The sequence below is a fragment of the Polypterus senegalus genome, chromosome 7 (assembly GCF_016835505.1).
Source record: "Polypterus senegalus isolate Bchr_013 chromosome 7, ASM1683550v1, whole genome shotgun sequence".
Taxonomy (NCBI): domain Eukaryota; kingdom Metazoa; phylum Chordata; class Cladistia; order Polypteriformes; family Polypteridae; genus Polypterus; species Polypterus senegalus.
Genome location: NC_053160.1, coordinates 65257372 through 65283290, shown reverse-complemented (window position 1 = coordinate 65283290; position 25919 = coordinate 65257372). Strand labels below are relative to the sequence as shown.

Sequence of the window (25919 nt, the reverse complement as noted above, 5' to 3'; positions counted from 1 at the left end):
ATACGTTTTGATTCCATTTTTAGTCTGCATGTAGAGAATGAACAGTATATTTTAATCCAATATATTCTCTGGTACTGTGTAATTCCTTTTTGTCCAAAGTACAGTGTAAATGATGTCAGATCACACGTTGGGAGATGGAGGGTTAAGCTGTGCAGTCTGAACCACTAATAACTGGTTGACTGCGTGATGAATGATTTACATTAGAAAGATCTACCAAACCACTGGAAGACCCTGATAACTGTTTTCTCCTGCACTCGCATACACACTTTAATTACAAAAATTTGTGTTGCTTTAAAGTAGAAGTTTATTTTTAATACTGTAGAACATGCCTATTTAAATATAGGGCTTCTAAAACAGTCTCTCTGTGCCTTTTTTCATTTCAGGATATGGGAACCCTTTAAGTGGACTATTACAGGCCTGGCATGCAACACTGACTTTTGTTTTTAATCTGTGAATATACTAGTAGTGGACTCATTTTTCTGCTGGTGAGAGAGAAGGAAGCCAATAGTCACCATGCTGCAGCAAATCTTGGCTGATATGTATATTGATCCTGACCTTCTGGCTGAACTCAGTGAAGAGCAAAAGCAAATCCTTTTTTTCAAAATGAGACAGGAACAAATTCGGAGATGGAAGGAGAAGGAGCCGTTACTTGAAAAAGAAGATGCACTGAGGACAAAATCAAAGAAAGGTATGGAAAGAAAAAGCAGCAGCTAGGAAAATGTTAACTGAAGACTGGTCAAGAAGCAGCACTGGGTTTATTTAAAACATTCCCAGGTCCTAGAAAATTAGTTAGAATGCTTTGAACGTTAGCAATTAGAATGTGTATATGGCATATTAGTGTCAATCCATAACAAATTCTAAGAAGAAACATAAACTGTGTTGAACTTATGTTGCTGTGTTCTTCAAATAAGAAAGTTACAATGCTTGATTTATAAACTAACAGGTGATGTGACTTATTTGGATTTTAAAACTATTAAAAACTTGGAGTTTGCAGGCCACTGGTATTTGAATTTGCTTCACAATATTGTGCATCTGAATTTCCCATACATGACATCTTTCTGTGCAGTTTGATCCTTCTGACTATGTCTGCATAGGCCTTCGTCAGTTTCTTTCCATATCTGATAGGTCTTCATATTAGGCTATACGGTTACCCGTGCAGAGAACAGTGAATCTCTTACTTGCATGTCTGACTCTAGAACATAAATTGAACCTTTACATTTTAAAGCTTTCATCATGGCACCATAAACTGATAATGTAAGAGTGAGATTGCCCAGTGAAAGACTGACATCTCATCCAAGAATTCTTTCTGTCTCATCCCAAAGTGATTCCAGGATAGGCTTCATTTCCCAATGACCCTGTAAGCTGATTTTTTTTCATTGTAATTCATGGTTTACTTCTTACGGGAGTGGCATACTGTATGTTCTGATAATAAATTTTCATTTTAATTTAGAGGTTATATGGTTTTCATTTCCATATTTAATTACAAACTGAAAGAATCATTATTCCAAAACGCACTGAACTGTCTATTCTAGAACTTTTGCATGTTTCTTCTATGTTTCTAAACTAACATCGTTCAGGAGTGTCATGGATAACTGAATAAACCAAGCTGATTTTACAGTATATAGTACCCATGCCTTTGTGATTATCCTAAGGTTTTCATAGCTGATTTATGTTCTTCTCAATTGTTTCCTTCAGCACCTTTTACAATGACCATCTGTCCTCAGGCCTGAATGGTTCAGCGGTTTCATGCCACCAACAATAGGTGATTTTCCACTGCATTCACTTTTTTTCAGAAAATAGGGACCCTGAGAAAGTCAGGGATTTTTGTAGCATTCCCACTGTAAGGACTTGTGTCAATTGTATTTCCTGGTAATTTCTTATCTCTTTTTACAGGGTTTGTACTTTTACCTTCAGTCAGGAACTATCATGGACGGGGCTTGTGAAATGAATTGTGCTGATTGGTTGACCACAAGTATTGGTACCAACTTTCAAATCTCCTAGTAGTTTGAACTTTGGAATCAGTGAAGATGGAGCGTTGTACTTCACACTGCTAAGATTTGCATTGGGTGTGACAAGGATGGATAGGATTAGGAACAAGTACATTAGAGGGTCAGCTCAGCTTGGAAGTTTGAAGACAAAGTAAGAGAGGCAAGATTGCGTTGGCTTGGACATGTGCACAGGAGAGATGCTGTTTATATTTGGAAAAGGCTGCTAAGGATAGAGCTGCAAGGGAAGAGGAAAAGAGGAAGTCCTAAGAGAAGGTTTATGGGTGTTATGAGAGAGGACGTGCAAGTAATGGTGTAACAGAGCAAGATGCAGAGGACAGAAAGATATGGAACAAGATGATCTGTTGTGGCAACCCCTAAAAGGAGCAGCCAAAAGAAGAAGAAGAAGCCTATCTTTAGACACAAGTGAAATTGTTAATAACTATGTGGCATCAGTTATGTTCAGGCATGCAGCACTTATTTGCTTTGTGACTGTAGGATGGTTGCATGCTCCATTAACATGTTGAATAGGAAATCCTTGCAGTCAGTAATGTAAAAATCTAAAAGACTATTTTTACAGACTTACAGTCACTGCTAATGTAACAAATAAGAAGAATACTCTGTGATTATGAACTTTCAAAGCTCCAATCTACAGAGTATCATTGACTGCATTCACCAAAGGTATAGTTCGCTGTTTTTCACACAAGGAAGTCAGAATATTTCTAGATTATCTCTCCATAGAATTTAGTTGAGTTTTGCTTTTTCACTTTTATCAAGATGACCAGGTTGTTTTCCAGTCCAATACTGTTTGTATGGACATTCTCAAGTAAAATGGGTATGAGATCATGAAAACAGTGTAAAAGTTGTTGAAACACTAATAAGGTAATTCTGGTGGTGAACAGCATCAGCCAGTTGCTGCATATGTCCTATGTGTCCAGCAAAGAATGTTAGCCATTCGGATGAGGACCAAGTTCAATGTTTGACATTTGCACTATGAAAAGGTTGTCCCTCTTACAGTGCTACCTCAAAACTACAATTGCATTAAAATAACTAAAAAAACAACACAAATAAATCATTATCAAAAAATACGTATATACTTAATTTGCTTTAAAGAATCTCTCCATATACAAATCCACATCCACAGTCAGCCTCTGCCAGGAGATCACCATCCTCCCCCAATTCCCCCACCCGCCAATAAAAGTTCACAGAGATCTCTTGTTGCTTACTGCTGTTATATTGTTCAGGTTTGGAGGGTAGAAAGTTAAAGGAGGGCCACAATTCAAAAGTCTAGGCAAGTGTAGGACCACAACTTTGGTGCTACAGTACGCTTAGAATCCAGCTGTTGTGGGGAATTAAATGGTAGTATGTGGTAATACTTTTTGTAACTTTAAGATAAAGTATGGTACAATAAACATATCACTGTTTAACTAGGAACTTCACCACCCTATGCAAGAAAGAACGTTATCAGCATTTCTCCAGGCAGAGCCCAAATCTTCTCACAGTTTAATAAAGAAAACAAAAATAAGAATTTATAGTACAAAGGAACAGCAAACAATGTGCCATAAAAATAATATGCAGAAAGTATACACGAAAGAGTAATATTTCATAACCAGTTTATATAAGTGCAAAACTTACTGAATACACAGACCACAGTGACGAATTGAATATTATTAATTTAACTTCAAGCCGGCCTACATCCTAATTCAATTATTTTCTAAAAATCATATTATTTGCACAGCAAATCACAATAACATTAGCAAATACCTGTGAAAAAGTATATTTTTGATTTTGTCCATGCTAAAGATATTTCTTCAGACATCTGATTAATCCACTGTGACTGGTGAAGCTCCATTATTCTTTGAGGATTTTCATAGTAATGCTTTTTCTAGTACTGTTCTACTGAGCTGTTGTACTTCTGTCCTTATCTGAGCTTTGGACTTCATAAATGTTGGACTGGGACCACAATGTGCTCTCATTTTGATTGATGTGACATTCATGTATATAAAGAAAGTGATTTCTATTTATAAGGAAGTGAAACGTGTAGACAGGTACTGTCTGTTGTGTGCTGTGCTTGTGATTTTTGTTAGCCTCCCTTTTGTCCCTCAAGTGGTGAGCCTCCAGGTAACATTTAACCCTTAGTTCCCATTACCGTCAGATGTGAACTGCAAAGAACAGAAAAGGAATAATATCGTTTATTTTCTGCTTTTGCTAATCATTTGGTACAATAAGCTATTCATCTGGCACCCATGTTAATGCTTTCAAGCATTTATCTTATAATCTCTCTCTTACAATCTTACTTAATCAAGACTGACTGCTTCAGATAAACATGGGAAAAGCACAGACATAACTGTATAGATATAATGAAGCAAATTGTACATTTGGATATTTGAGATTTGCATAAAACTATAACTGAGAATATGAAACTAGCAGAGTGCAATACAAGGAAGAAAGGGCCCAAGAATGTGACATGCCCAGCAATTTTCAGTCATGGAAAGTCCATGTCACATTAGATAACTTTCAAAAAGTTTTTTCAGTTGTAGTCTTCATTTCCATAATCTTACCGAGTTGGAAGTATTTGATTTGCATGTTTCCATGGAAATCAATCACAGAATGTAAAATTTCCAACAATTCATTCTGTCTTGTCCGCAACTTCTTCTGATACAATTAAATCGGTTTGATTTTTGTCTTTAGTCGTAGAGGCAGGCTCTGTGTGCATGAGACCTGTCAACCAATGAATTTTTATTTGTAACTAGCAAAATACCTGCGCTTCGCAGCGGAGAAGTAGTGTGTTAAAGAAGTTATGAAAAAGAAAAGGAAACATTTTAATAATAATGTAACATGATTGTCAATGTAATTGTTTTGTGACTGTTCTGAGAGTTGCTGTCATCAAGGATTTGATTATCATTATTTCTTTCAATCCGGTTCGTATTTGGAGGATGTGTTGTGTTCAAGTTACATTCCTTGTTTGTCAACTGTTGTAAAGATAACAGGTTTCATTCATCGAAGTGTTCACCACCCAAATCGGTATGTGAATCTAAGATGTTTAACAGGCATTCCCGGTATTAAGTTGTGGATTTGCCTGCGAATATTTAGCGGCAGCATGTCTATGAACTTGTGGATTTGCCTGCGAGTATTTAGTGACAGCGTCTCTATGAACTTGTGGATTTGCCTGCGGGTATTTAGCGACAGCGTGTCTATGAACTTGTGGATTTGCCTGCGAGTATTTAGCGACAGCGTCTATATGAACTTGTGGATATTTCTGCATTTGGCGGCAGCGTCACAAAGTTGTTTCCGTCTAGCTGCATCAGAAAATGTACCACAACGTCTGACATGCCTCCTTTTTACTGTTTTCTCACAGCTTGGATTGCTGCTGTCATAATCGGTTTGAGTTTCGTTAACACTAGAATTACCAGAGCCTACGAAAAAACTCGTAATTCCGTCCCACCTTAAACTGCTTCTTAAATCCCTTCACACCTCTCCAGCGCCTTTGTCTTCTAAATGTGCTGATAAAGAGAAGCCGGCTATTCCATCCCCCCACCAATTTAGAACGTGCACGAACTTCTCTCAGCTCATGCCTTGATTGAGTATCTGGGAGTGAAGTGGAGTTTTAGAGTGGAAATAATAGATCGTTGTTTGGAACACACGCATTTCATGTCTGTTCCGTTTCTACAGTAATCTGTGTCAACACATTGTTAAAACAGAAACTTTTTATATTCTAGTAGTAGATGACAAAATGTAGGCATAAACTATATAATGTATGAAGCCTGAAGTCCAAATAGCAAAGAAACATTTTCACAAGAATAACACAATTGCACTTTTATTCAAACATATAACTGCAGAAACAAAAAGCCGCCTTAACATGCGACATTGACACCAGTTTACTGTAACTGACTCCGTGGCTCAATAGACTCAGCCCCCGCTTGGGAATCAAGGGGTCGCGGGTTCGATCCTGCGCCCCTCCGTTTTGAGAAGTAAACTGCTCTTGTCTTACTGTTTTAGAATAAAAGCATACATTTGATTTCAGTCTGTAACAGCCGGTGCAGTTTATGATCCTTGTAAAGGTTAGCTTTTTTTTTATTCACTTTTCACTCTCTCAGTCGCGTTCAGAATCAATCCATACAACCCCATCTGACACGGCTGTTTTCACTAAAGACGCGCTATAGCTCTGCAGTGTACCACGATGCATACTAACGCACAATCACCCCCCGGTTCTGACACACAAACGCTGGCGAAGCTGCCTTCTTCGTATCTCACCGTCACTTGCTTTTCGTTTTATTGAGTGTTCCTGCCAGTCCCGCATGTTGCTGTATGCTTTTCTTTTGTACTACAGGACATGCAGAGGAAAGAATGGTAAAGACCAGTAACTTCGGCGCTATATGCAATCATCAGACACTCCCCATCTGCCCGTGTCGTTCAAACACAGGAACATATATTGGTGTAAAAGTATAACAAAAGTGCACTTTTATTCAAGTGCACTTTTTCCATCGCCTTTTCCTGTAAGAAGCAGTGTACACACTTCTCTCTATGCTGTGGTTTCTATTACACACCTGAAAGAAAGAGACAATATATGTGAAAATATAATCGCACTAATGCAATATTATTTGAAAACGAACAGCGTCAGATCGGGTGTGAATTTATGCAGGAACTGGAAATTCTCTGATGCGGGACCTTCCCCCAGGGAAGAAAGTACAGTGTCAGGTGCTCATTCAGTGTAATAGAAACCATAGCACAGAGAGGTGTGTACACTGCAACAAGTACACGTGTCGTAAATGTAGGAAGGACGGTCCTTGGGTGTGTGGGAACTGTTAATATTTGAATGTGATGATTTCATATAGCACGGAATGAAAATCTGCACTTCTTAGCATTGCACCATGCAAGGTGTCGTATCAATCGCCTACTGTAACTTGCTTTCTTTTTCTTGGTTATACAGGTAGTTTTGAATAAAAGTGCACTTGTTTTGTTTGCGAAATGAAGTGTCTGCGTGCACTTTTCGTGGCATTACACGTGTATTTTTTGAGCATGCCAGTTTGAGCAGTATAAAAGTTTTGAAAAGTATAACAAAACAACGGGCAGATGGGGAGTGTCTGATGATTGCATATAGCGCCGAACTTACTGCTCTTTACTATTCTCTCCTCTGCGTGCCCTCGAGTACAAAAGAAACAGAATACAGGCGCTATAGCTCTGCGTTGTACCACGATGCATACTAACGCCCCCACCTGGTTCTGACACACAGGCGCTGGCGAAGCTGCCTTCTAGTATCTCACCGTCACTTGATTTTCTTTTTATTCAGTTTTATTGAGTGTTCCTGCCAGTCCCGCATGTTGCTGTATGCTGGATAGAGAGAAGTGTGTACACTGCTTCTTACAGGAAAAGCGATGGAAAAAGTGCACTTGAATAAAAGTGCACTTTTGTTATACTTTTACACCAATATATGTTCCTGTGCTTGAACGACACGGGCAGATGGGGAGTGTCTGATGATTGCATATAGCGCCGAAGTTACTGGTCTTTACCATTCTTTCCTCTGCATGTCCTGTAGTACAAAAGAAAAAGCATACAGCAACATGCGGGGACTGGCAGGGAACACTCAATAAAGCGAAAAGCAAGTGACGGTGAGATACGAAGAAGGCAGCTTCGCCAGCGTTTGTGTGTCAGAACCGGGGGTGATTGTGCGTTAGTATGCATCGTGGTACACTGCAGAGCTATAGCGTCTTTAGTGAAAACAGCCGTGTCAGATGGGGTTGTATGGATTGATTCTGAACGCGACTGAGAGAGTGAAAAGTGAATAAAAAAAAAGCTAACCTTTACAAGGATCATAAACTGCACCGGCTGTTACAGACTGAAATCAAATGTATGCTTTTATTCTAAAACAGTAAGACAAGAGCAGTTTACTTCTCAAAACGGAGGGGCGCAGGATCGAACCCGCGACCCCTTGATTCCCAAGCGGGGGCTGAGTCTATTGAGCCACAGAGTCAGTTACAGTAAACTGGTGTCAATGTCGCATGTTAAGGCGGCTTTTGTTTCTGCAGTTATATGTTTGAATAAAAGTGCAATTGTGTTATTCTTGTGAAAATGTTTCTTTGCTATTTGGACTTCAGGCTTCATACATTATATAGTTTATGCCTACATTTTGTCATCTACTACTAGAATATAAAAAAGTTTCTGTTTTAACAATGTGTTGACACAGATTACTGTAGAAACGGAACAGACATGAAATGCGTGTGTTCCAAACAACGATCTACTATTTCGACTCTAAAACTCCACTTCACTCCCAGATACTCAATCAAGGCCTGAGCTGGGAGAAGTTCGTGCACGTTCTAAATTGGTGGGGGGATGGAATAGCCGGCTTCTCTTTATCAGCACATTTAGAAGACAAAGGGCGCTGGCGGAGAGGTGTGAAGGGATTTAAGAAGCAGTTTAAGGTGGGACGGAATTACGAGTTTTTTCGTAGGCTCTGGTAATTCTAGTGTTAAGTGACAGTTCTTTGATTGATGGCGATCACCTCGATAGACATGTTAATGGGGGTATGGTTGGAACGGTAAAGGAAATGGGTACCTGAACAATAAACTAAGTCTAAAATACCTACACAATAACTATAATCGTAATAAACGAACAATAAAACAGCGGAGAAGCCGTGGATTACATAAAAAGACTGCAGTTATCAGCAGGGAGACATGAATACCGTGGCGAAGCAAGGAAGAAAATGAAAAGACCGGAGTGACGGACGGCCTTATATGGGCAGGCAGCCAATTACGTGGGAGGCGTGGGGATGGGGGACATAACGCCACCTCACACGGCGACCGAGCTGCAGGCTGTGGACGTATATATGTACGTATGTAGGATTCAGTTATGACCGCTACACACAGAATTTCGAAATGAAATCTGCTTAACTTTTGTAAGTAAGCTGTAAGGAATGAGCCTGCCAAATTTCAGCCTTCTACCTACATGGGAAGTTGGAGAATTAGTGATGAGTGAGTCAGTGAGGGTTTTGCCTTTTACTAGTATAGATTACAATGCATATTAGCAGCAGTGACGAGGAATAAGGAAAATGGGTGTTTTGGATTTTACAAGCAGATGAACGACTCGTCCGTCTGATGTTTTATGTCCCGTGACAGAATGGAAGAAAGAGAAAAAAGTTGGAGGTTACAGCTAAACTCACCATACCTGTTAGCCCTGCATACAGCACTGGTTCCATCAGACAGCACAATATTGTTTGTCGCAGAAAGGGGTGAGCAAAACTGTGCTAAAGAGTTGGCACACAGTTGTTTAAATTAGACATGCTCTGTGATTTTTGACTGGGTTCCACGACAAGATCAGCAATTGTAGTCAGTAAGCCTAACATTCCCAAAGAGTAGAAGTCGCATAATGTGACAATGACATTAGACAGACTTGTTATCCTTTACAGATGTATATTTCGTAAGGATGCTTTTTAAGATACAAAAGTTACTGTAAAACAATTTAAAGATCTAGCACATATACTGTACAGGAATGTCACTCACTCTAGACTGTTTTATAAAAAACAAAGAACAAATAAACTGCAGTGTTTAATCATAAACGTTATCCTCAACTTAAACAATAAAGTAAATTCTGCATCATTATCAGCAGTATATAGTTTGTGAAATTATATATAAATCATGGTTTTATTATAATATCATGGGACATGTTGTCGGTGGCACAGTGGTGCAGTAATTAGTGCTACTGCCTCACAGTTCCAGAGTCATTGGTTTAAATCCTAGGACAGGCACTGCCAGTATGGAGTTTGCATGTGTTCTTCCAATTACTTGTTTTTCTTCCCACACTCCAATGTCATGCAAATTCTAAATTAGCCCTTTGAGAGAGTGTGAGTGTATATGCGACTATTTTCTGCAAAGGACTGGCACTCATCCAGGGCTAGTTCTCACAATGCACCCAGTGATCTTGAAGATGATTTGCTATGGGGCTGACCTCGGATAGCTTCTGATTTCTATGTCAAAGTAGGGCTCCGGGAACCTTCCTTCATATGTTTTGCAAATGCCACAGTGTTGCTGCCCTTTGGTCTGCAAAATTATTCCCTGCATAATGTTTAGGACAAAGACACGTTTTTCCTTGATCTTCCCTCTACTCCACATTTTAATATTACAAATCAAACAATTCAGACATGATTTAAAGTGCATACTGCAGACTTTAATTAAAGGGTATTTCCATACATTTTGATCACATAAAGTAGAAATTACAACATTCTTTATGCACGGTCCCCCCCATTTCAGGGTACCATATTATTTGGGACAATTGGTGCCATAGGTGTTTGGATTCCTCAGGTGTATTTCATTAATTCATTAGCGTGCCTAAGATGGTTCTATCTGCAGACCACCATTGGAGTCTGTAGTTGCTATTGTCCAACATGAGGACAAGAGCTGTACCAGTGAAAGTCAAAGAAGTCATTATGAGGCTGAAAAACAAAAATTAAACCACTAGAGACATTGGTAAAACTGTCTGGATATCATTAAGAAGGAAGATCGCACTGGTGAGCTCAGTAATCCCAAAGGGGCTGGCAGGCCAAGGAAACTTTCACTGCTGATGACAGAAGAATCCTAACTATGGTAAAGAAAAAGCCCCAAATACCTGTCCGTCAGATAAGAAACAGTCTTAAGGAGGAACATGTGGATGTTTCAGAGACTACTATCCACAGAAGACTTCATAACCAGAAATACAGTGGCCACAATGCAAGATGCAGACCATTAAGTTGGCCACAAAAACAGGATGGTTAGATTACAGTTTGCCAAAAAATACTTAAAAGAGCCTGCAGAATTCTGGAAAAAGGTCTAGTGAACAGAAAAGACAAATATAACCCTCTATTAGAGTGATGGTAAGAGCAGAGTGAGGAACTTTTCCACCTCATCTGTTAAACATGGTGGTGGTGGGGCTGTTCTGTCTTGGGCAGGTATGGCTGCCACAGGTACTGGCACACTTATCTTTATTAATGATGTAACTGTTGACGGCAGCTGCAAAATGAATTCTGAGGTGTATAGAAACTTCTTATTTGCTCAAGTTCCAGTTAATGCCTCCAAACTCATTGGACAGCACTTCATCATACATGATAATGTTCCCAATCATACTGTTACGGCAACACATCACTTTTTCAAAACTAGAAAATGGAAAATTCCTGAAAGACCAAGACAGTCACCCAATTTAAAGCATGTCTTCGATATGCTGAAGAGAATACTTGAGGAGACAAGACCCTGAAATAGGCAGAAGTTGAAAACTGCTGCATTAGAGGCTTGACAGAGCTTTACCAGAGAAGATACTCAGCACCTGGTGATGTCTATGAATTGCAGACTTAAAGCAGTAATTGCATGCAAAGGATGTGCAACAAATTAGAAAATATGACTGTTTTAATATACCTACCACTGCTATGTCCCAAACATCATGGTGCCTTGAAATGGGGGGATCATGTATAAAAAAATGTTACTTCTACGTGGTGGACGGAAATGTTTACAAATATTCTTAAATTAAAATCTGTAATGTGCACTTTAAAAATGTCTGTCTTAATTGTTTCCTTTGTAATTTTAAACTTTGGAGCAGAGGGGTAGATCAAGAAAAAACTTTGTGGAGGGCACTGCTACCTTTTATGTCTTCTATCTTTTCTATGGATGTATTACTTCTGATATTTTTATTACTAGACCTTACCCCCTTTGTCACGCAGTCTAACGCAACAAAAGCTGTTTTCACTTGGGGCAATCACTGCCAAATCAGCCCTTCCATCCTGTTGGAAATCACCAGATTCACTTTCTGTTAATGCTTGGAAGACATCTTTTCTCAGACTTTCCCAGTTAGAGTTCTCAGCTGCTAGTATCTAGTATCTGGGACCAGTATTGCCAAATGGCATCAACTGGCTTATATAGTACAGCACCAAATACTATATCTGGTCATCTGGGTTGGGATGTAGGGTCTCATGGGTGGGTGGTGCCTCTTCTCTTCTTCTCTGTCAGATTATACATCTTGCTCCTCATACAATATGGGTATATCTCGAAGGAATAGGGTGAGGGGTGAGAGGGCATCAGAGGAGGTTTTATTTTTATTTATTTTTACTTTTTAGATAGTCTCATAAATATTGTTTTGTTTGGATAATTGTTATTGTATAGTTGTATTTAATTAGTTTTCAATAAAGGCTTGATCACAAAAATAGAGACTGGGCTGTTAATGACAACAGTGGTTTTATCTGAAGCCATTTTTTATATTGCAGCAAATGGAAAGGCAGTAAATTGGCTCTTGGGATCAGATTCCGATGTCTGGGTTTGGGTAATGGGAGAACATTCCAAGGACAAACCCTATGACCAGATCTGTGATGAAATTATTACAGAACGAGCTCGACAACAAGCTCAGAAGGAAGCAGAAGAAATCCGGTAGGTATAATTGGTAGCTTTATTATTATTATTACTAGGTCATTTTAAAGCTTTAGAGTCCCATACAACAAACATTTGAAATCAGTATCTCCCTGGCAATGTATATTTCTGTCTGGAATGTGTGGGTCATCTTAACTTGCAATGTTTCAGAATGAGCAGAAGTATTGTTTTATAGCACTGTCTTTTCATTTTAGTTCTGTTTTTGAGGTTTTAAACTGTTAACATCAACATGAAATATGAGTTCCCTTCTTCCTGCTTATTACTATTAACTGCTTATTGTACTTTAAAACCAACCAGGCAAGCAGTGAGGCCTAGTCCCTAAGGCACTGAAGTTTATTCTACAAGGAAGTCACTTAAACTGCCTGCAGTCCTATAATATTAACAACTATACACTCATTGCAATATAAAATTGGATAAAACACAAGAAGCAGAGGGTTATGGTTCAAGGAACCTTGCCATAATAGGCTGATGTTAAGAGTGGTTTTATTAAGAATGGTATTATTATTTTGTTGAATATTCATGAGTAGGGGTTTAAAAACACCTTAGAGAGAACAAGGAGGAGTTTTAACCTGATTTTAATTTAGCCTCATTTAACCTGTTTAGTTTACAGAGTACAAAGCTGAGATGAAAGTCATCCAAGTTCAATTTAACATTTTAGAATGGACAGATATAACTTGATTTGCCTTGATTTGCATCAAAACTTCATTTTGCAAGGGCGTACTGAGCACTTAATTTCCTTTTTCCTAAACAACTATCCACTGACATTTGATTTGAATGCTCAAATATGAGTAAATCACATAAATAATGCAACACAATGGCAATGGTGAAATTGGAGTAACGGCCTAGTATGTGAATGAATACTCCAGTATGCCTTACAACATACTAACTCTGCATTTTTTGAAATTCTCTTTATTCATTTCAATAATTTTAAAGAAAGAATGTTCCACAATGTGAACCATGACAACCTATGCCTTAGATCCTTTTTTTATTGATATGCGTTGCATATATGTTGTAAGGATCTAAACGTTAACATAGTTCTTGCTTTGGTTTGTGTCTTTGTTTTGAGGTCAAGGTTTGAGTCATAGCTTATTTTACAAAGAGAAAGGAATGAATAGTCAATAGCCTAAGTGACATGGAAACATGTCATAGGTAAGTAATTAGTCAAGAAGAATAGGGGGAAAAATAACTTAAATCTGCTTTTTTAGACAAGAATGCATTGGTTTTCTGCATATTTGAAACAAACCAGCAATAGTTACTTTACCAGGTGGAATCTAAACAAAGCAGTTACAAATGCTAAAAATAGAGTATGAATGCAGCACACTCAAACCCCATGCTACAACAGGGTAGGAACAAAGTTTGCATGGCCACGCAAATCATAAGCCATATTTTACATACAGTATCTAAATAAAATTTGTAATTAACATGTTTTTAGTTGGAAGTCTTACAGGCCCCCACAGCAGACAGCCAAAAACCTAGTAAAGGCTACAAAATATTTTAAATATTGTAACTTAACTTGCTTAATCCTAATCATGGTCACACAGCCTATCCTGGAGAATAGAAGGACCGGGAAAGGGGCAGTATCTTTCCCGGGACGCAAGAGGGTAGCTGTCCTGTGAGGGACCATGGCCACCACCAGGGGGTGCCTGGATGGTCTCAGAGCCATGGACTGCAGCACTTCCACCACACCAGGAAGTGCTGCCAGAACAGGAACCAGGTACAGCCGAAGTGCTTCCGGGTGCCCATGCAGCACTTCCACCACAGTAGGAAGTGCTGCAGGAAGGCCATCAGGGAGCACCTGGAGCATATCCAAATGCAGTATAAAAGGAGCTGCCTCACTCCATTCAAAGAGCCGGAGTCGGGTGGAAGAGGATGGAGCTTGTGTGTGGAGGAGTGAAGGCAACAGAAGAATAAGAAGAGTGGAGGAGAAAGAAAAAAAGATGGGACTGAACCTAATTGGGGGTGATTTGTGCACTGTGCAGTGCGTAGGAGAAAGGAAAAATAAAGAGCGTGTGTTTTGGATATTGTGGGTCTGCGTCTCTGTATGTAGCTGGGTTGATTTTTCTACTATATATATATATATAATATAATATATACACGCGCAGTCATACGAAAAAGTTTGGGAACCCCTCTTAATTCTTTGGATTTTTGTTTATCATTGGCTGAGCTTTCAAAGTAGCAGCTTTCTTTTAATATATGACATGCCTTATGGAAACAGTAGTATTTCAGCAGTGACATTAAGTTTATTGGATTAACAGAAAATATGCAATATGCATCATAACAAAATTAGACAGGTGCATAAATTTGGGCACCTCAACAGAGATATTACATCAATACTTAGTTGAGCCTCCCTTTTGCAAATATGACAGCCTCTTGACGCCTCTTATAGCCTTTGATGAGTGTCTGGATTCTGGATGGAGGTATTTTTGATCATTCTTCCATACAAAATCTCTCCAGTTAAGTTAAATTTGATGGCTGCTGAGCATGGACAGTCTGCTTCAAATTATTCCATAGATCTTTGATGATGTTCAAGTCAAGGGACTGTGATGGCCATTCCAGAACATTGTATTTCTCCCTCAGCATGAATGCCTTTGTAGATATCGAACTGTGTTTTGGGTCATTGTCTTGTTGGAATGTCCAACGCCTGCATAACATCACCTTTGTGACTGATGCTTGAACATTATCCTGAAGAATTTGTTGATATTGGGTTGAATTCATCTGACCCTCGACTTTAACAAGGGCTCCAGTCCCTGAACTAGCCACACAGTCCCACAGCATGATGAAACATCCGCCAAATTTGACAGTAGGTAGCAGTAGTTTTTCTTGGAATGCGGTGTTCTTCTTCCACCATGCAAAGTGCTTTTTGTTATGACCAAATAACTACATTTTTTGTCTCATCAGTCCAAAGCACTTTGTTCCAAAATGAATCTGGCTTGTCTTAATAAGCATTTGCATACAAGTGACTCTGTTTGTGGCGTGAGTGCAGAAAGGGCTTCTTTCTCATCACCCTGCCATACAGATGTTCTTTGTGAAAATTGCGCTGAATTGTAAAACGATGTACAGATACACTATCTGCAGCAAGATGTTCTCACAATCCTGCGCAAATGCCGCTCCAGTATTTTTCTTGGCCTGCAAGACCTGGGTTTAACAGCAACACTGCCTGTGGCCTTCCATTTCCTGATTACATTCCTTACAGTTGAAACTGACAGTTTAAACCTCTGAGATAGCTTTTTGTAGCATTCCCCTAAACATGATACTGAACAATCTTTGTTTTCAGCTCTTTTGAGAGCTGCTTTGAGGATCCCATGCTGTCACTTCAGAGGAGAGTCAAAGGGAAGCACAACTTGCAATTGACCACCTTTAAATACCTTTTCTCATGATGGACACACCTGTCTATGAAGTTCAAGGCTTAACAAGCTAATCCAACCAATTTGGTGTTGCAAGTAATCAGCATTGAGCAGTTACATGCAATCAAATCAGCAAAATTACAAGGGGACCCACATTTTTGCACAGCCAGTTTTTCACATTTGATTTAATTTCATACAACTAAATACTACTTCACTAAAAATCTTTGTTTGGAAAACATTCGGATGTTCCTAGGAAATGATAGACATACCACTGTTATCTTTTTTTGTTGAAATTAAATTATTATGCTGACTGAGAGGGGTTCCCAAATTTTTTCACATATATATTGTAACTGTAGGGGTTGCTGTTGACCCCTGAACCCCGCAGACAATACGTCCAAACACCAGGTAAAAGTCTCAATAATGAATTTATTTTTACAATAATGTGCACAAAGCACCTCCACCTCCACTATTCTCAATAATAATTCAATAATCACAACAATAATAAACAAATCATCCTCTCCACCCAGCAGCTCCGTCACACTTCCTCCCAATTCCGGCTCTGTCTGCTGGGGTTTCCCCCAGTCATTTTATATTCCCTTGACCCTGGAGTGCTTCTGTCCCTCAGTCCATGTGATTTTATAGCACTTCCGGGTCAGATGAAAAAGTCTTCTTTTCTTCAGCCCGGAAGTACTTCATTCCTTCTGTCCCCGTGATAAGGGAGTACTTCAGGACTATAATGAAAACACTCATGTCTCCCTGCAGAGTCCCCTAGCAGCCCTGCTGGAATTCGAGGCACCTCCATGTTGTAGGGAGGACTCCATCTAGCGTCGTGCGGGTATTGGCCGGGATAAACAGCCGGCCATAGATCACTATTTATCTATCTATCTATCTATCAATCTATCTATATATATATATCTATATATATATATATATATATATATATATATATATATATATATATATATATATATATATATATATATATATATATATACTAATAAAAGGCAAAGCCCTCACTCACTCACTCATCACTAATTCTCCAACTTCCCGTGTGGGTGGAAGGCTGAAATTTGGCAGGTTCATTCCTTACAGCTTCCTTACAAAAGTTGGGCAGGTTTTATATCGAAATTCTACGCGTAATGGTCATAACTGGAAGCAGTTTTTCTCCATTTACTGTAATGGAGATGAGCTTCAACGCCGGGGCGGAGTTTCGTGTGACATCATCACGCCTCCCACGTAATCACGCAGTACATAGAAAACCAGGAAGACCTCAAAAAGCGCTGAAGAAAACATGCATTATATAATTGAGAAGGCAGCGAAACAATAAGAAGCGGCGAGTGACATATACAACCATATTCATGAGTTCTGCTACTGAAACAAAGCACGATGTAAACCTACACTTTAAATTAAGTTCATAGACAGGCTGCGCTGGCGTTTGTAATTTAGTGCCTGCCCATATAAGGCCGTCCGTCAGCGGCAATCCAATAGCAAACTGCCACGGGTAAATATTCACGGGTGAAGGACTGTGCTTATGGAGAGGAAGATGAGATGGTCAGGGTGGTGTTTGACACAAACTCAGCGAAACTGCGAGAGAAAGTTTTAAGTGCCAGGACTAAGGTAACATTAAATACAGCCATGGACATAGCACGAGATGGCACCAGCACAGCTGGGAAACTTCGATGCATGTACACCGAGTGGCTCACGTGAACTGGCGCAGTGCACAGATAAAAGCAACAGTTCCAAAGAGCTGAACAAAACCGAATTACACAATTGAAAAGGCAGCAAAAAATATGAAGCGTCTGATACTTACAAGCATATTCATAAATCCAGCTACTGCGGAAACAAAGCACACATTGGAAAAAGTCAATGTCCCGCTAAAGGAAGACAGTGTAAAAAAACCCGTGCATGCAGTGTGTCAGGTCTCAGATAAAGAAGAAGACGAGCTGTTTATTGATGCAGTAAGAAACGAATCGATGAATGAAACCTGTCATCTTTACAACGATTGACAAACACGGAATGTAACTTGAACACAACACATCCTACAAATACGAACCTGATTGAAAGAAATAATGATAATCAAATCCTTGATGACAGCAACACTCAGTAACACTCACAAAACAAATACTGTATATTGACAGTCATGTTACGTTATTTTTAAAATGTTCCCTTTTCTTTTCTAGCTTTTTTAACACACTACTTCTCCGCTGCGATACGCGGGTATATATATATATGTATATATATATATATATATCCCGATCTACATACTCGAATAATGGATACTTTATTCGCCATCAATGATTGTTTTGGTAAAGCCATACTCAGTGTATTCATTAGATGAGCGGTAAAAAGTAAGAGCGAGGGAGGATGACTCATTGAGGCATGCAGGCTGTAGTCGCGTCAACTCTATCTGAATTGCGTGATCACATTTGAAAAAATATATCTTTTCAAGTTCTATTTAGTCCATATGTGTCAAACTCAAGGGCCGCGGGCCACATCCGGCCCGGCGTGTAATTATATCCGCCCGAGATCATTTTATATACTGTATTATTGTTATTAATGGCCCGGGTATATGAAGCGCTGGTAACACAATAAACTACAGATCCCATAATGCAGCGCTTCAGCTGCCTTGCCGAACACTTGCGCGTTAATCAAGTCTACCTTATGATGCTGTAAGTTATTGCGAAGCTAGTTATTGCGCACTGAGTTTGCACGGCGCTTTGGTGACTTTGAAGAACAAAAAGTCCGTCTACATGCGTCTCGAACCTTGTGCATGTTTGGTAGCACATATCTGTGTGAGAAGCTCTTCTCAGTGATAAAGACTAACAAAACAGCACACAGGAGTCGCCTCACTGATGAGCACCTGCAATCCATCCTGAGAATCTCCACAACACAGAACTTCACACCAAACAGAAACGAACTTGTGGCCAAAAAAAGATGCCAGGCGTCCAGCTCTAAAATGACATTTGAGCAAAGACAACTGAATGATTTGATTTGTTATTGCACGTAAGAGCGGGAGTCAACCGTTTTAACAAACAGCGTATTGCACTGATACAAAATAGCTGTGTGTGTATATATGTAGATTGTATGTATATGTATATATATGTTTATATATGTGTGTGTGTATGTATGTGTATATATATATATATATATGTATTTGTGTGTATATATGTGTGTGTATGTATGTAGATATATATATGTATGTATGTATTTGTATAGATATGTATATATATATATATATGTTTATGTGTGTGTGTGTGTAAATATATATATATTGTCAACGGCACCCGGGCACAGACAGGCAGACATCTTGTTTTGCACAAACCACCACACGTTTATTTACACTATTTACAAATTATGGTCACAAAGACCCCCAAATAATGGTCACAAAGACCCAGTTCAGTGCACAAACCCCAAATCACACAAAGTCCTGGCCACAATGCCTTTCTTCGGGCCGCCTCCACTCTCCACTGCTTCGTCCTCCTTCCACCCGACTCCAGCTCTGAATGAAGGGAGACGGCCCCTTTTATAGCTGACCCGGACGAGCACCTGGTGTTCCCGGCAGTCCTTCGTTGGCCACGCCCCAGCGTGGCGGAAGTGCCGGCTGTCCTCCCGGCTGCTCTCCGGGCGGCGTTATAAATCTTCCCCCCAGCACTTCCTGGTGTGGCAGGAGTGCTGGGGAAACAAGTCCCCAAGGCATTGGGGCGCCTCCTGGCGGTGACCACGGGCTCCTACACGGAAAGGCTTCCATGCCCTTGACCCGTGGTCCCCAAAGCAACCAGGAAGGCGAACCCCACGTGATCCAGGCAGGGCTCTGACCCTCTTCCGGTCCCTCCTGGCGTCCCGGCCGGGTCATGGCCCCTGGCATCCCTGACAGTGCCCCACAGCCAGCGAAGACCACTCGTGGGAAAGAGCGACCCGCCCCCGAGGGCAGCAGAGTCCCGAAACGGGTCCTACCTGGGATAGCCGGGTCCGCCCCGACTCCTAGCAGGGACAGGGGCGGAGACACAATCTGAGCACCAACCCATGGTGCATCCCTGTGCCTTGCACAGGTTGTGCTCCCCTTTACGGCACCCGGGCCTCCTCGATCGGCACCCCCTCCGAGACCTCCGCGCCCCTTTGTTCCGAGCCACTCGTTCCCCCGTAGGCTCCTCCAGCTGTGGCGCAGCTGCGCACCGCAGCAGAGATCATTCCGCTGGCGGCCCGACATCAGAGGGCTGTTCCGCCACGAAGGGTTCCTTCAGCCCGCCCGGGGTCCGTCCCTACAAAAGAGAACACAGGGGCAGAACCGCTGCCAAAGCACCCAGCTCGTGCCATGCACGGGCAGCGTTCCCCTCAATCACCCGGCACTTGCCTGATCGGCACCCTCTCCGCGGCTTCCGTGTCCTCTCGATGATGGAGTCGTCGGCACCGCCTGCTCTCTCTCTGCCTGCCTCAGGGATTCCCTCTGCTTCCCCAGAGGGCAGCCAGCCATACGCGTGCACCCAGCAATGCGTCTCACTATATTGGAGGAAGCAGCACCCAGCCGCTTAATCCTCCCTTCACTCTTGGACACCTTGACGGTACGCGACTTTGTATCAACAAACACAAGCCCCTTTCCCGTCTGCGTCCCTACAGTACAGCGAGGTCGCAGCCAACTCGGGGCGGAGGGCGCTAGGACCCGGGGCACTAAGCAGCCCGTGTCCATTCTGCGTCCTCTCGGACTCCCCCCTCGCCGCGCATACAGCCATTAGCGCCGCACTATTTGTCGGAGGGCTGCTTACTCGAAACTGCTCATCGTTATCACAGCCATTTTCGCAGACCCTCCCAGTTGCTGTCGGAGTCGGCTGTACTCACCAAATCCGCCGTATCTCTCCGGCTGGAGATTCCAGCGCCGCGCCGTCCCGCTGTCAGTCGAAACTTCCGTAAGGTCGCGAGCGCCTTCTTCTCCAGATCCCGCACTGCAGCCCGGAGGGCACGTAGCAACTGTAACACACTCTGCTCTGCAGGCTGAAGGCACGCCCCCAGCTCCGTCAGAGCAGCCGGCAAGGACAGAAAGTCAACCGACGCGGAGCCTACCTGTACGTCAGCCTCCGACGTCGGCCACTTCCTGTGGGCCCTCTCCTCTGGCCCAATCGGGTCTCCCCGGCCCGTGACGAACGTTCCTTGGTCCCGCCTCTCTTCGGTCATTGGCGGGCACCCCAGACACACCGTCCAACCGCGTGCCTGTCAGGGGGAGGGACATCCGGTCCGCGGCCATCTTGCCTCCCTTTTCTCGGCGTCGATATGCCTGCCGGCAGCTCCGTTGTTGCCAGCACTCTTCGAGACGCAGCGTCTCCTTCTCCGCAGCCTTCGCGGCTGCCGCCGTGCTGCCAGCGCCCTGCAGACCGGCATGCGCCCGCCACCGACGTGAATCCGGGAAGTCCCTGCCTGAGAAAGAAAAAACACGCCCGGCCCTCCCGGGCCGGCTGCCACTAGGCAGGGGACTCACCTTCCCGGACCCGTCCAACCGAGGACACCTCCTCGGCGAGGCTTCTTCCGACGCCATGCCGTCTCGCCTGCAGCAACGGCACGATCCCTGGAGACCGCTGCTCTCCAGCTAGGCATACCGCCCGCCCGTGTCAGGGAAGTATGGCCATCAAACGGACCCCTGGCGGTCCGTGGGGTTTCTTCTCTCCGCGGGGCTGTGTGCACGCAGCACCCGCGGAACGTGGGTGGTGTCCCCTGCTGCGCCCGGCCGTCCACAACAAATTTATTTGTTGCAGGTCTCCGCCTTGCAACAGGCGGAGCATCCTGCCGACTACGCCAGATGTCAACGGCACCCGGGCACAGACAGCCAGACATCTTGTTTTGCACAAACCACCACACGTTTATTTACACTATTTACAAATTATGGTCACAAAGACCCCCAAATAATGGTCACAAAGACCCAGTTCAGTGCACAAACCCCAAATCACACAAAGTCCTGGCCACAATGCCTTTCTTCGGGCCGCCTCCACTCTCCACTGCTTCGTCCTCCTTCCACCCGACTCCAGCTCTGAATGAAGGGAGACGGCCCCTTTTATAGCTGACCCGGACGAGCACCTGGTGTTCCCGGCAGTCCTTCGTTACACGCCCCAGCGTGGCGGAAGTGCCGCTGTCCTCCCGGCTGCTCTCCGGCGGCGTTATAAATCTTCCCCAGCACTTCCTGGTGTGGCAGGAGTGCTGGGAAACAAGTCCCAAGGCATTGGGGCGCCTCCTGGCGGTGACCACGGGCTCCTACAGGGAAAGGCTTCCATGCCCTTGACCCGTGGTCCCCAAAGCAACCAGGAAGGCGAACCCCACGTGATCCAGGCAGGGCTCTGACCCTCTTCCGGTCCCTCCTGGCGTCCCGGCCGGGTCATGGCCCCTGGCATCCCTGACATATATATATATATATATATATATATATATATATATATATATATATATATATATATGACAACAACACTCATCACTCACAACAGTGACAAAACAATTACATTGACAATCAGGTTACGTTACTTTCAAAATGTTTCCTTTTCTTTTTCATTGCTTCTTTAACACACTACTTCTCCCAAGCTGGTATTTTGCTAGTATATATATATACACTCACCTAAAGGATTATTAGGAACACCATACTAATATGGTGTTTGACCCCCTTTCGCCTTCAGAACTGCCTTAATTCTACGTGGCATTGATTCAACAAGATGCTGAAAGCATTCTTTAGAAATGTTGGCCCATATTGATAGGATAGCATCTTGCAGTTGATGGAGATTTGTGGGATGCACATCCAGGGCATGAAGCTCCCATTCCACCACATCCCAAAGATGCTCTATTGGGTTGAGATCTGGTGACTGTGGGGGCCATTTTAGTACAGTGAACTCATTGTCATGTTCAAGAAACCAATTTGAAATGATTCGAGCTTTGTGACATGGTGCATTATTCTGCTGGAAGTAGCCATCAGAGGATGGGTACATGGTGGTCATGAAGGGATGGACATGGTCAGAAACAATGCTCAGGTAGCCCGTGGCATTTAAACGATGCCCAATTGGCACTAAGGGGCCTAAAGTGTGCCAAGAAAACATCCCCCACACCATTAAACCACCACCACCAGCCTGCACAGTGGTAACAAGGCATGATGGATCCATGTTCTCATTCTGTTTACGCCAAATTCTGACTCTACCATTTGAATGTCTCAACAGAAATCGAGACTCATCAGACCAGGCAACATTTTTCCAGTCTTCAACTGTCCAATTTTTGGTGAGCTCGTGCAAATTGTAGCCTCTTTTTCCTATTTGTAGTGGAGATGAGTGGTACCCGGTGGGGTCTTCTGCTGTTGTAGCCCATCCGCCTCAAGGTTGTGCGTGTTGTGGCTTCACAAATGCTTTGCTGCATACCTCGGTTGTAACGAGTGGTTATTTCAGTCAAAGTTGCTCTTCTATCAGCTTGAATCAGTCGGCCCATTCTCCTCTGACCTCTAGGATCAACAAGGCATTTTTGCCCACAGGACTGCTGCATACTGGATGTTTTTCCCTTTTCACACCATTCTTTGTAAACCCTAGAAATGGTTGTGCGTGAAAATCGCAGTAACTGAGCAGATTGTGAAATACTCAGACCGGCCCGTCTGGCACCAACAACCATGCCACGCTCAAAATTGCTTAAATCACCTTTCTTTCCCATTCTGACATTCAGTTTGGAGTTCAGGAGATTGTCTTGACCAGGACCACACCCCTAAATGCATTGAAGCAACTGCCATGTGATTGGTTGATTAGATAATTGCATTAATGAGAAATTGAACAGGTGTTCCTAATAATCCTTTAGGTGAGTGTATATCTATATCATGCTCCAAAGAAGGCAAGCGTATTTTCCCCTAATAACTACACACCAGTGGCACTTTGAGAAGCTGGTCCTAGACTATGATTCCTGTTATGGTAGACCTCCTGGACCCACTTTAGTTTGTCTGTTGGACAAAGATTGGAGTGGAGGATGCAATTATCAATCTGCTCTACATGAGTTGTTCTCACATGGACAAAGCTGGCAGCACTGTGAGGATAATGTTTTTTGATCTCTCCAGTGCCTTCAATACCATCCAGCATCCCTGTTAAGGAGTAAACACAGAGATATGCAGGTGGATGGTATTTATATTAGGTAGTGATATCCTTCATATCTTCTCTGTGATGGCCAGTGCGATTTTTCTATGCTGTGGTGTGCTGGGCTGGTAATATCACTTAAGGCCCACTTAATCAATAAGCTAATTAAAAGGGCAATCTTAGGTATAGGACACAATCTGTTCCCCCTGGAAGTAGTAGTGAAGGAGAGAGTGAACGGAGTGCCATTATGAACAATGAGTACATGAGTATGAACACTGAGTACTTTCAGCCAATGAATACTGGGGAATCTTTATACCAACAGCAATGCACCTCCATAATGCCTCACTGTAACTGTGAAAGTCAAATGTGAAGTTTTCTTCCTTGCTTTTTAGCCACCCTGGTGTGTTTTCAGACCATAGTGTGTGTGTTTGTATGTGTGTATATATCTATGTCTTGGTACTTGTTTGAACTGAGTCTGTATTTTAAAAATGTCAAGAGTTTTATAAATATCACTTTTGATATTTTTTAAACAAATGTAAAAAATTTCTAAAAAGGTAAATGTATCTAAATAGCAAAGAGAGATGGGAGCTGTATAGAATGTGTACACTTTTCTGGTATTGACCTTATCTTGAGTGCATTGCGAAAAGTGGAGATTTTACAGGGTGTTTGTTTCTATTATAAAAAATCTAGTTTGGCAACATTACAGTAAAAGTGCCCAAACATTTGCTTTAGGCCTTATATCCCTAATTAAAATACATACAGTACTCTGTCATGTGCTTTATTCTACCGTTGTTATAATAATGCAAGAAAATGTCTAATTGCCTGTTATTTGGCATTCCTACCATTCATTTACAAGTCTTACGACTCCTACAAAATAAGTGACTCGTGTTACGTTTAAAATTGTGACCGTGGTACTGGGTTGCAGTGATACTACCTTCCAGCTCCTAGGACACTAAATGTGTGTAGATTTGCGGGTACTGTGGGTTCATTCTACATCCATAACATATGCAGCTGGACTGGCTAACTGGTGGCTCTATTTAGGTCCCATATGATTGGATGTGCCCTACAATTAACTGAAATTGACAGATTCACTAAATGGAAGGATGAGCTATACATTATGTTGTCACCAATCCATCAAAGTTGACTTATCCTGCATTAGTTTTTTTTTTGTTTTTTTTCTCAAGGGTAAAAATAGATGAAAACCAAAACAAACCAGATATTTGCATAGACCATTAGAGGTGTTAACAATTCAAAAAAATCTGAATTCTGAAACATGCTGGATTTCACACTGCTTGCACTGCTGATGATGCCATGCCTGTAGAGAAGCAATGGCAAATGAGGGGGTTTATGGGGAAAATACATTTAATTATTTGGCTAACAACTTGATCCAAGACAACTTACAACATTTATGAAACAATAAATTACATTTCTTTTAGTTTTCTAATTGGAGCATAGGCAGGTGAAGTGACTTGCCACACAGTGTCTGTAGTAGGGTTTGAAGCCCAAAACCTTAACCCCTACACCACCTTCTAATCTTTTCGCACATGGTCAATATGGATTTAAACTGTTCAGCCTAATATTAATGTCCTTTTTTGTCAAGAATACTCAGATGTTTTCATTTTCTGCTCTTCTAAGACTTAGCACACCGAACAATGTATTTAGGCTGCAAGGTTTCCACTCAATTCATCATATACTTATTCATACTGACTAAAGCCAAAAGGTGACCAGTAAATTCACCACTGAAGGGTTTTGTTTGTTTATCAATAAATTATACTGTAGTAGTCCTATGTGTATTTTAATGACACAGTGAGATCTCTGGAAAATTTGTCTACACCTTCTCAATTTTTCTCAGACATTTGGGACAGAATAGGGTAGAATTTGACCTATTCTGAGAAAAAACACCAATTTAAATTTGTCAATGACATTAATGCTCAGAATGATGTCATGAGAAGCAATTAAAAAATTGTATTTCCAAAGATACAGTGGCTGACCTGAGAGGGTGGGAACTATCGGTGACTCCATAACACAATTTTTTTCAGGTTATACTTGGCGCTCCTTTGGCACAGGTGCAACATTTCTGTCTATATTTTATAATTCCAAATGATAAATGCTCTCTTAATTCTATCTGAACAAATGTGTTGGTTC

The 25919-nt window shown here is 41.8% G+C and overlaps 1 protein-coding gene across 1 annotated transcript in view; it reads left to right on the top strand.

The window, feature by feature from the left end:
* sh2d4a (SH2 domain containing 4A) overlaps positions 1–25919 on the top strand; it is a 76532-nt gene that overhangs the window by 20079 nt on the left and 30534 nt on the right. The window contains exons 2-3 of the mRNA XM_039758766.1: positions 384–688; positions 12205–12364. Coding sequence (XP_039614700.1) covers positions 514–688; positions 12205–12364 — 335 coding nt within the window. The 5' untranslated portion in view covers positions 384–513. The remainder of the gene's footprint in view (positions 1–383; positions 689–12204; positions 12365–25919) is intronic.